This window comes from Pollicipes pollicipes, unplaced genomic scaffold (assembly GCF_011947565.3).
Source record: "Pollicipes pollicipes isolate AB1234 unplaced genomic scaffold, Ppol_2.1 Scaffold_3805;HRSCAF=4461_pilon_pilon_pilon, whole genome shotgun sequence".
NCBI lineage: Eukaryota > Metazoa > Arthropoda > Thecostraca > Pollicipedomorpha > Pollicipedidae > Pollicipes > Pollicipes pollicipes.
In genome coordinates this window covers 93,441-105,163 of record NW_023596378.1, presented here as the reverse complement: position 1 = coordinate 105,163, position 11,723 = coordinate 93,441, and the positions used below count along the sequence as shown (strand labels likewise).

General features: G+C 52.9%; 1 protein-coding gene across 1 annotated transcript; it reads left to right on the top strand.

Moving 5' to 3' along the window:
- The first annotated feature begins 779 nt into the window (after window positions 1–779).
- Window positions 780–8,237, top strand: LOC119093007 (guanine deaminase). Its single transcript, XM_037215900.1, has 3 exons — window positions 780–964; window positions 4,372–5,361; window positions 7,476–8,237. The coding sequence occupies exons 2-3, from the start codon at window positions 4,380–4,382 to the stop codon at window positions 7,832–7,834; spliced, it is 1,341 nt and encodes a 446-aa protein (XP_037071795.1). The 5' UTR covers window positions 780–964; window positions 4,372–4,379; the 3' UTR covers window positions 7,835–8,237.
- The last annotated feature ends 3,486 nt before the right edge of the window (window positions 8,238–11,723 follow it).

Genomic DNA, 11,723 nt, shown 5'->3' with positions numbered 1-11,723 from the left:
CGCGCACTACCCGCCACGCCACGCCACACCGCACCCCGCCACGCTCGCGCTACTCGCCACGCCACGTCCTACCCGTCACGCCACGTCACGTCACGTCACGTCACGCCACGCCCCACCATGCCCCGCAGTACCCGCCACGCCCAGTACTTCCAGCCACGTACTACCGGTCACGCCGCACCGCACCACATCACGCCTCGCCACGCCACACCGCAAAACGCCCAGCCAGCCAGCCCGCAGTTTGATGCGTCCACGTTTTCCATGTTATGATTCACCAACACAGGGTTCAAATATCACCCTTTTGTATTTCTGCACTCTGCCGTTTGTTAACATCACGTGCTGATGTTTTGCTAGGTCGCCTTTTCGCAGTTCGCCATTTAGCCGTGCGCCAATTTGGCATGTCGACTCTTTTGTATGTCGCCAATTCGTTGTGTCGAATTTTTTCACTTCACCCCTTTGCAGCCATTTAGCCGTTTCGCCTTTTTTTATATGTTGTCATTCCGCAGTCGTCGACCGAAAGTCGACAGATGGGATTTGCGAGTTGTTTTTTTTGTCGAGGAGTCCATTTAAACGGCGTCAGATCCGGTTCGTGCGCGGCCGCACGGCTCACTCCTGGCGCCCGACCGACCGCGGCCGCGGCGCACGTGGCCGCGTCCGCCTGAAACGTCCATTGATCGGTGTCGGCCTTCGGAGCGCGGTGACCGCGTCGACCGGGAGCGCGGCCCGAGAGGGAGGCGCCAGTCTCTGCAGGGAGCGGGGCGCGGCGCGGTTCGGCGGCAGGACGCGCGGCGGCCACACTGGTGTCGCAGCGGTCACGCCGGGCGGGACTCGACGCCGCCGGCCGGCCCGATACCGCCGAGTCATCGCGGAGCGGACCACCCACGCACAGCAGCCCCCGCGCGGTGACCGTGTCGAGTGTGGGACGAGCGGCCATCGGACGACGCGCCGGCGACCGGACCGCACACAGGTGAGACGCCACGCCGGCGCCGCACCGACCCGCTCGGCCTCCAAACATGTGACGTCAGTGTGATGGCGGCGATGTGACGTCAGTGGCGGCGGGCCGTGACCGGTCACTGACCGCCACGCCACGGGCCGTGACCGTCATCCACTGGCAGCCACCTCGACCGCTCCGGGTTGACTCGAAACGACAGAAACAAAATCATGCGCTGTTTTTACCTGCGACCTGAAGCGTCCACTATCGCATGCAGCTGTCTCAGCATTGAGGGGCGATCGCACACTGCCATATTTGGCAGATACGCTCAGCGACGGCGACAAGCCGTCCGTCGTGAAGAAAAGTTATAAGGCACTATCTGCCCAAATGACACGTTGGATTCCGTGCATATACCGCGTAACGTACGTTAACAACTCGCTACATCAGGAGGATGCAGCAAAGACTCGCAATGAACGTTTACCCATTAGAAAGGCTCTTTCCGGCGGGAGAATACGCGCGACCGTATGCAAATTTTCTACATATAACCGTCCAGAGAGAAGCAGGGGACAAGGCTGAAAGTTTAAGCCTGAAGGGACGAGACCGACGGGACGAGACCGGAGGGACAAGACTAAAGGGACAAGGCTGAACGGACAAGACTGAAGGACGTTTCGCGATACACGGGGAAACCCCTGAGTATGCATCATTATTTGTAATTCTTGAATATTGCAATCTTGTGAAATTGGCACGAACACAGCCATTGGCACAACTTAAATTAGGGAAAAGGCTACTTGGACAGACAAAAGCATGCCCAAGTGGACGCACCGGCACATGATCCAATTATACGTTAAGCCTGGAGCATATTTATCTTCTGATCACACATGACGACGAACCCAACTTGGACTGCCTCTGGAGCGACCACGTCTGGACAACCTCAGATACAGACAAAACGCGTTAGCGACAGCCCTCGGAGGTAAACGCTCGAATGGGCCTGCCGACCACAGGGCACGAAATGACACCGGTGACAACATACCAGCCGTCGAGCGGGTACCCTCGTCAACATACGAACATACGTCCAAACGTCGAGCGGGTACCCTCGTCAGCTTTCTTCCGAACCAGTTAAACCAACTGACAACTCCGGAAGAGCCCAGAATCATATGGTGGCCACACCAGACGCAAAAAAACCAGGCCAACCGTCCTGTGCTTTACCCTCTACCCACGTCACCCCAGAAGGCGCCGGCCGCACCCGACTGTCCTCCCGGAGTCGTGCACTGGTCTAGGTGGCACCGCAGTCATGGCTGAACGGCCACCGGCGGCGTGACACGCTCGGGTGGCTCAGGGAGTTACGAATATGGAGGGGAATACGCCGGTGACAGGTCGGGTGTAAGGTGTCGTTAAGGGGAGGGGGGGGGGGGGAGGACGACCGTCGGACGTGTTTACGGAACGCTCACGCCGGGCCGTCCGCACCTAGCACAGATTACCAGGGCCCTGTGGACATTGATTTATTTTTAGATAATCACATGACAACGACCAAACTCGCCCAGAAGTGACTGGGAGCCGGCCCCGCCAGCCGCAGCGTCGGTCCCGCCCGTGCTTGTTGGTGAGTGGACTACGCGGCAAATGTAGGGCACCAGGTCCACAGCCAGCCACAGGCCCACGCGTCCAACGTATACATGGCGAGCGTCCACTGTCACGCTGTGTGTGTCCGGCGCCTCGGAAATCAATAACAGGCGTGGTGAAATATCTGATCACAGCCAACAGGTCGAGGAAGGCACGTGCAATGCTTGATATCCAGTGCCTTCAGTCTGCGACACCTGGGAAGGAAATCCAGGGAGTGTGCCCAAAACGTGCCGTCCGCCCGGCGGTAAGACGAACGGTTTCCACACAGCGGTACCATTGTACCGGCAGGATATCAAAAGCATCTGTGCTAAATTCCTCGATGTTTTACAAGGACATACCCAAGGATATTTACTCGGTAGCCCAAGAATACTTCACGAGGTGGGCAAATAAAAAGTTTCAGGAATATATTTTGCACGCATACAACGAAACAAAAATTTGATGTAAAAAAAGAGTAAATATCAAGGATATTTACTCGGTAGCCCAAGAATACTTCACGAGGTGGGCAAATCAAAAGTTGCAGGAATATGTTTTGCACGCATACAACGAAACAAAAATTTGATGTCCAACAAAATGTTGACAACCCGAACACGTGCAGAGCAGCGGGCATGACGCAGGTTTTCTGTTCTGTCCAGGTGTCCGGGCAGTATGGCCATGGCCAGCATTACTGTAATAATTGAGGGCACCGTTGCAAACTTTGCTGCACTTAAATGCGCGACTACCATACCAAACGTTTTCGTGTCCACCCCAAGAGGCCCCAGAATTGGTCGGTAACTATGACAGCAGAGCACGTTGGGCAAGACCGCCTCCGATCAAGAGAGCGCGAAGTTCCGCGGCTGTCGTGACCCGGCCAATCCGTATTACCATGTTCCGGCACCGCACGGGCAGTCCTCAACGTAACCTCTGGACAGGTCGCCATCACGCCCCACTCGAGAGTCTCCAGTAGTCAGCTGACTGCGATTACGTCCGAGATCTGGTAATAATTCGTTGGCCGGTGTGGCCAAAGTGATGTCGAGATGGGTCGACTGAACTCTGTAGCGGTGCCAGCCGACAACACCGGAAGAGAACCTCTCTTTCCTCACCCATCTCTCGTCTGCCCATCTCTCTATCCCGTCTCAATGTTCGCCCATCTGTACCTCCTCAACAGATGGTCGGCAACGCTTGATCGAAAAATAACGGATTGAAAGGACATTTGCACACATACGCCGGAAACTTCAGATCAAAACTTCTAAGAATTAACGCAGCGTGAACCAACCATGGCCCGGCTTGTCTTCATTTCGCTATCAACGACGTAAAGTCGAGGATAACACCACTTGTATTCAGTCGAACCCGCACGTGCCAGCACGTCTCTCTCTCTCTCTCTCTCTCTCTCTCTCTCTCTCTCTCTCTCTCTCTCTCTCTCTCTCTCTCTCTCTCTCTCTCTCTCTCTCTCTCTCTCTCTCTCTCTCTCTCTCTCTCTCTCTCTCTCTCTCTCTCTCTCTCTCTCTCTCTCTCTCTCTCTCTCTCTCTCTTCTCTCTCTCTCTCTCTCTCTCTCTCTCTCTCTCTCTCTCTCTCTCTCTCTCTCTCTCTCTCTCTCTCTCTCTCTCTCTCTCTCTCTCTCTCTCTCTCTCTCTCTCTCTCTCTCTCTCTCTCTCTCTCTCTCTCTCTCTCTCTCTCTCTCTCTCTCTCTCTCTCTCTCTCTCTCTCTCTCTCTCTCTCTCTCTCTCTCTCTCTCTCTCTCTCTCTCTCTCTCTCTCTCTCTCTCTCTCTCTTCTCTCTCTCTCCTCATACGCCAACCGCCACGCCATCTTCTGGGCACCTGTGACGTAACGCGCCCCGCCATCCTCAGGACCGACCATGTCGCGGGAGCAGGCCGTGCCGGACGTGCAGCTCTTCCAAGGCACGGTCGCACACGCGACGGCAGCCTGCGCGGCCGAGGTGCTGCCGGACGCTGTTTTGGTGGTGGAGCGCGGCCGCGTCACGCACCTGGGGCCGGCCAGCGGACTGACGGCGCAGCTACGCCGGCTCGACGCCGGTGCCGAGGCTGTGGTGCAGCTGTCACCGCACCAGCTGCTGCTGCCCGGCCTGGTGGACGCGCATATCCACCCCTGCCAGTACCCGAACGCCGGGCTGGCGCTTGACCTGCCGCTGCTCGACTGGCTGCAGCGCTACACGTACCCGACAGAGGCACGCTTCCAGGACGAGGCGTTTGCCAGCACCGTGTACGCCGCCGTCGTGGACCGGACGCTGCGCAACGGCACCACGTGCGCGTCCTACTTCGCCAGCATCCACCGGCCGGCCACCGAGCGGCTGGCCGAGCTGTGCCGCGAGCGCGGCCAGCGCGCGCTGGTCGGCAAGACGTGCATGGACCAGCAGGCGCCGACCAACTACTGCGAGACAACCGACCAGAGCCTGCAGGAGGCGACGGCGTTCGCGCGCGGCCAGCTGGCGCGCCGCTGCCCGCTCGTGTTGCCTTCCGTCACGCCGCGCTTCGCCATCACGTGCAGCGAGCGGCTGCTGGCCGGCCTCGGCCAGCTGGCCGCCGAGCACGGCCTGCACGTGCAGACGCACGTGAACGAGACGCGCAACGAGGTGGCCATGGTGCGCCGGCTGTTTCCGGAGGCCGCCAGCTACACGGACGTGTACCGGCGCGCCGGCCTGCTCGGTCCGCGCACTGTGCTGGCGCACTGCGTGCATCCCGGCGACGACGAGCTGACGCTGCTGCGCGACAGCGGCACGGGCGTGGCGCACTGCGCCAACTCCAACGCCAGCCTGCGCTCGGGTCTGTGCGACGTGCGTCGACTGGAGACGGCCGGCGTGCAAGTCGGCCTCGGCACGGGTGAGCAAGGGCGGCCCTCCTCCCAGGACTGTGGAGGGGCCGGTCAGGGCGGGCAACCTCTCTTCCTCCCGCTGGTGAGGGACTGGTCTGTGCGGGTGGCGCCACTTCCGTCCTCCAGGGGTGTGGAAAACCTCCCCCTGGTGAGGGACTGGTCTCGACGGGCGGCCCCTCCTAACATGCCACGGATGCCATTCATAAGCAGATCCTAGACACATGCCTGCCTAAATGTATAAGTGCCCGTCCAATCATTATGCAATATGTATACACCAGCACAGGCGTCATGTGCCCACACATGATGACGCCACAGTGCAAGCAGTTCGATATTCATGCACAGGCGGAGGACGACTTTGTCACCGTTCAGACACAGAAACAAGTCGATCACTACTCACGTATATAACGGAGACGTCACGCACGCACGCACGCACGCACGCACGCACGCACGCACGCACGCACGCACGCACGCACGCACGCCCGCCCGCCCGCGCGCGCACACACACACACACACACACACACACACACGCACGCACGCACGCACGCAAGCACGCACGCACGCACGCACGCACACACACACACACACACACACACAACGGGCAGGATGCTTCATTCCATATATAAATTGTTCGGACAGGAATGGGCGGTCAGTGATTGTTACAAAACAGACCAAGGATAGGTCATCCAGCACCCACATACCGGCACCAGGGCGTGACATTCATTCGTGCTGCGCCGATATGGATCCCTGCACCGTCTGGCCCGTTCTGCCGCGCCGGCATACAATTTGCGGAACATTAATCTGCCACTCGGGACGTGCGGAAGCACAAGCCGGAAAGCATGTTGTCACGCACAACGTAATGACACTAGCGGCCGCACACAAGGCTGGAAAACTAAAACAGAGGATGAAACACAAACCGGGAGCCCCAAACCCTGATCATCATGCAACAATTCTAGGAGCGGAAGGGCCAAACCAAAAAGATAAACCTAAGACCCAGCCATCACACAATTATGTTACCATGTTAGCCACTTATCATCACGGAGATGATAAAATTCAGAGGCTCATTCGGTCGCAAACATTAAAGAAAAACTTGTCCGTATTCATGTCACATACTTTGAACGAAGATGGACTTCGACCGGTGTATACTTGAGAGGGGGACGGGGTAGGGATGGAGGACTTTATGCGCTCTCAATTCCCATAATACAATTGAAAGACATGTTAATGTGCTGGTTTCTATGCTAGATATACACCCACAGCTGTTTTCTACTGGAGTACGATCTTACCTACTGACACACCTATGTCGCCCGGCACACAAGACTGCCAGCTTAGTAATATTAATAGTCTGTTCCAACATTGTTTCCCCTAGGAAGGCTTAATTGCACGCGCGGGAAGGCATTTGAGGGCATTGGCGAGGCATCTACATCCATAGTTTGCGTGACAAAATACGACCTGCGCACAAGCTGGTCAAACTTTCGAATTCCAATCCGTGACCCACAGTGCACAAGTTTTCGTGAACCTGGCTTTCGCCGCCTGTTCTAAAACAGGTAAGGTCTGATCGCAGTATTTTAGGCGAACGCAAATTCTTCAGATACCAAACAACAACAGAAAAACAAGGTGACAAAAGCCATACAACCGGGGATACTCCTGCAAATACCCAGTCACAGAATGAAGGCCCATCTTTCATATATATTTTGCTCCAGCCTTGCTACCATCTGCGTAAGCAGCTACTGCCCTGGACTAGCTGTCCCCGCATGACTGACTGCGAACTGATCGCATGCCTGCCCTGCTGCGTGCTAATCTGCATCGTCTCCAGCGATCACACAGACCACTGAGGGACCTGTGAGTCACAATAACCAGACGAGCACATTGGTGGCCAGAAATCCCCCGGGGCCTTGAACAAGTACACAGTCATGACAAAAGGTGGCAACTGAAGCCTATGGCAACCTGGTGGCAACTGAAGCCTATGAGCAGTCAGAGCCTGTTCAATGGCCAGAGGCGTCCCTTGATGACGGGACCTATGACCTGCTGGCCGGGGCCATCAGAGGCTGTTCCGCGCCCGTCCGGGCCGGCGTCGCAGCGCCCGCATCCGGCCACGCCGGCTGACCCCGCCTGACCCCGCCCGCAGACATGTCCGGCGGCTATCACCCGTCCGTGCTGGACGCCATCCGCACCACCCTGCACACCTCCAACGTGCACGCCATCTACCGGGACGACTACCAGCCGCTGACATTCCGCGACGGCCTCCGGCTGGCGACGCTAGGCGGCGCCGCTGCGCTCGGCCTGGCCGACTCCATCGGCAACTTCGAGCCGGGCAAGCAGTTCGACGCGATGCTGGTCAGTCTCGGCGGCGACGACTCGGACGTGGACCTGCTGACACCGCACTCGCCCGACGAGCTGCTGCAGAAGTTCATCTACCTGGGCGACAGCCGCGACATTGCCAAGGTCTACGTGGCCGGCAGGGAGGTCCACTCGCGGACCGCGTGAGGCGACGCCACAATCAACTCCGTGCCGCCCACAGATGTCACACGGAGGCCCAGAAACGCGTCAGCGATGCGGTCGGTGCTCGCCTGTCGCCACGCGTAGGCCGCGAGTCATCCTGTCCGTTAATGTAGAACGGGAAAGCATTGCACACGGCGTTTTTCAGAGCTGAACTCTGCGTGCAGCACTGCGCTTATGGATGTGGATGACTTGGTATGTGTATATTTCTGGATGCACGTGCTTATGTGTTTGGCAAATCATAAGTTCACGCGGGCATGGTGGCCTAATGCAAGGTCGAAATGGTGGCAGGAGCAATGCAATAGGTTAAAAGGCATTTACACTTTAGACTGAATTTACTTTTTAGAACATCAGCTGGCTTGTGCTTAGTAAACAAACATTTCATGCTCTGTACATTCTTTTATTTAACCATTCAGTCTGGATGGGGGGAGAGACTCAGCCCACACCATTAGGCATGGGTGTCAACTGACATTTACATATCAAGTGGCATGGCTAACAGGGAATCAGCCTAGTCATGAGCACATCAATGAACATGTCTGTGAAAAATACAAGATCATCTATCTGCAAGACCTACATACTAACTGCATGAAGATGAACAAAAAATGATTGGACAATGCAAAATCACATGCTACAGGCCAGCAGATTAGTTGTAACAAATCATTTGAACAAGAGCTGAACACATGCATCAGTTGTGTTGCAATTATATTTCTACCACCGCTAATGCAATGTATTAAGTTACTGACATACTGTGTGATGACGACATAAGTAGTTAAATGGAACGCATGAGCATTCCTTGTGGTTTTCACCCCTGTGAACTTGCATACTGCATACCAAGTATTCCTGGGATGAATAAATTCAAATTTATACGCTCCATGCAGTTTGCTACCCAATTTGACAGAAAAAGGCCGGTTTGCAAAGTATAGGATTCAAAGCGCAAATAAAGAAGTTCCACAGCATTCTGTTCATGCAGGGCAAATATTTGACACCAAGCTGGAGCATGGTGCTCTGGTGCACAACACTGCTTCAAAAGCACAGACCTGTGTGCCTGTGCTCACGACCATGCAAGGCTCCTGCTGCTAGAAGGAGCACACTAAAATCCCTTAAGTGCAACCTTACTGATGGACATTTCATGGTCAAATAGAAAGACCTAGCTGTGCTTTACCAACCAAAGCTATACAAACCAAATATGAATGAAGATTTTTCAACTTCATTCCTAGCCTAGCCACATGTTTTTACCATCAGACAAGAAGAGGTGTAGCCAAATATACAAATGCATGTTGTCCATGACATTTCAACCACATTTGGGAGCCAGGACATGAGATTCCCAGAAGCACTTTGGTTTCTGCAGAAATGATACAGGTGCACACCACCATTGTCTATACATTTTCTTCAGCTATATTTCAGAACCAGGATAGTTTGGACATTTGCACTTCAGTACAGCCATATAGCTTATATGCTCCACTAAGCTATATAAGCTCTTATTGGCTATCACAATCAGTGAAAGGGCTGGTCTGAAATTGTCTCTGCCTACAAAATGGGAAACAAGTAAACAGCATAAACAGGAACTGGATGAAAACATAAATCATGGTTGTGAGCATGGTACCTAAACCACATAAATGATGCCCAAGGAAATAAATATGTCATTGGGGCTTTATGATGCACTCAGCTGCTGAGGCTGTATGGTGTCACCTGCCTCTCAACACTGCAGGAAGGGCAGACAGCAGGGAATCAAGACCTGGTACCTCTGGTTTCCCAGACTCAGTGTGGTTAACACAGACATGCTAACCACCACATCATAGGCACCCCTCAAGGAAATATATGTCATGGTTTATCACAATTCATAATTCTATAAATCAAGCAATGGCTGGTGCAAGTGCATGCATCATGAAGCCCTTGACTGAGCACTTTTGTCCACAAAAGTGAAACATGTACTCCATACCTAGCCACATATGAGAACACATGTATGTCTACACATAGAAAATGACGGGAAGTTCAGAGAAACAGTCCCACATATTTTGTGATAAGCTAATGGCAGCATGCCATCCTCATATCATATATGGATGCTACCTATGCGCAGATCAGAGCCAGGACATGAGATTCCCAGAAGCACTTTGGTTTCTGCAGAAATGATACAGGTGCACACCACCAGTGTCTATACATTTTCTTCAGCTATATTTCAGAACCAGGATAGTTTGGACATTTGCACTTCAGTACAGCCATATGGCTTATATGCTCCACTAAGCTATATAAGCTCTTATTGGCTATCACAATCAGTGAAAGGGCTGGTCTGAAATTGTCTCTGTCTACAAAATGGGAAACAAGTAAACAGCATAAACAGGAACTGGATGAAAACATAAATCATGGTTGTGAGCATGGTACCTAAACCACATAAATGATGCCCAAGGAAATAAATATGTCATTGGGGCTTTATGATGCACTCAGCTGCTGAGGCTGTATGGTGTCACCTGCCTCTCAACACTGCAGGAAGGGCAGACAGCAGGGAATCAAGACCTGGTACCTCTGGTTTCCCAGACTCAGTGTGGTTAACACAGACATGCTAACCACCACATCATAGGCACCCCTCAAGGAAATATATGTCATGGTTTATCACAATTCATAATTCTATAAATCAAGCAATGGCTGGTGCAAGTGCATGCATCATGAAGCCCTTGACTGAGCACTTTTGTCCACAAAAGTGAAACATGTACTCCATACCTAGCCACATATGAGAACACATGTATGTCTACACATAGAAAATGACAGGAAGTTCAAGAAACAGTCCCACATATTTTGTGATAAGCTAATGGCAGCATGCCATCCTCATATCATATATGGATGCTACCTATGCACAGATCAGAGGAACTGTGCTCTCAACCTTCAATAATATCTAAATGGTTATATTTGAATGGCAGAAAATCCAAAATGGTTCAAAGTACATTGCAACATTTACCTTTTTCTTCTAAGAAAGGTCAAATACTTGAAGAATATAGCATATTGCATGGTTAAGTGCCAGTCAGTAACATATCACAGCATAACTTAAGTTCTTTCTATTACATTCAAAAGGAAAGGAGCATGGACAATATCACTTAGTCAACATGTATGCAGCTATGGCATAGGGCAGGGAGCATTGTAGAAAACTGGAATATCTCAATTTGATACCTTCACGATGAAATTAACAGACGGGGCAAGAAAAGGTAGAGCATCCACGAGTGACTATGACAGAAAAGGCCAAAACTAGCTTACCTTTCCGTAAACAAGGAAGTTCTTGAGAAAGTCCACCAAGACACAGTCCTTTTTCTGGATAACGATATATATATGCACACAGGGCCCCAGATACAGCGAGGGATGGACCCCGTCTTAAAAACACCGGACAGACACTTTGTACCCGACGGGCCGTCCGACCCAACCGAGGGTATCAAACAACCTACAGAAATTCGATAGTTTGAAACATTTGCGCAGCATATGACACCGTTTTCCTGGCAGCCGGATACCTTTATTGGGACAAAAATTGTTAGAAAACCAGAAAAGCCATCTTCATTACCAAAATACTCATCCTGATCACCAGCTGAATCAATAAGTTGGAATCAGTAAGAAACGGCCAGTTTATTTATCAGAAAGGCTGACTCATCAACAATGGGCGGGGGGCCCTGTCAAAATCTGGTTTAGTAAACCGATTAGACGTCAGGGGCTCTAACGTTCGATTACGGATGTCAGAACATGACAAATCACCAAAATGAATTAAACCGTAATCAAAAGCACAGTTTGTCGCCCCCATAAGTTAATTGGCATCAGCTACTGGCGATCCCACCCAACCTGTGGCGGCATGGGGTTCATGTCGCTATGTTCGAGCTAGAAGCTGCACATCCAGGATGATCAA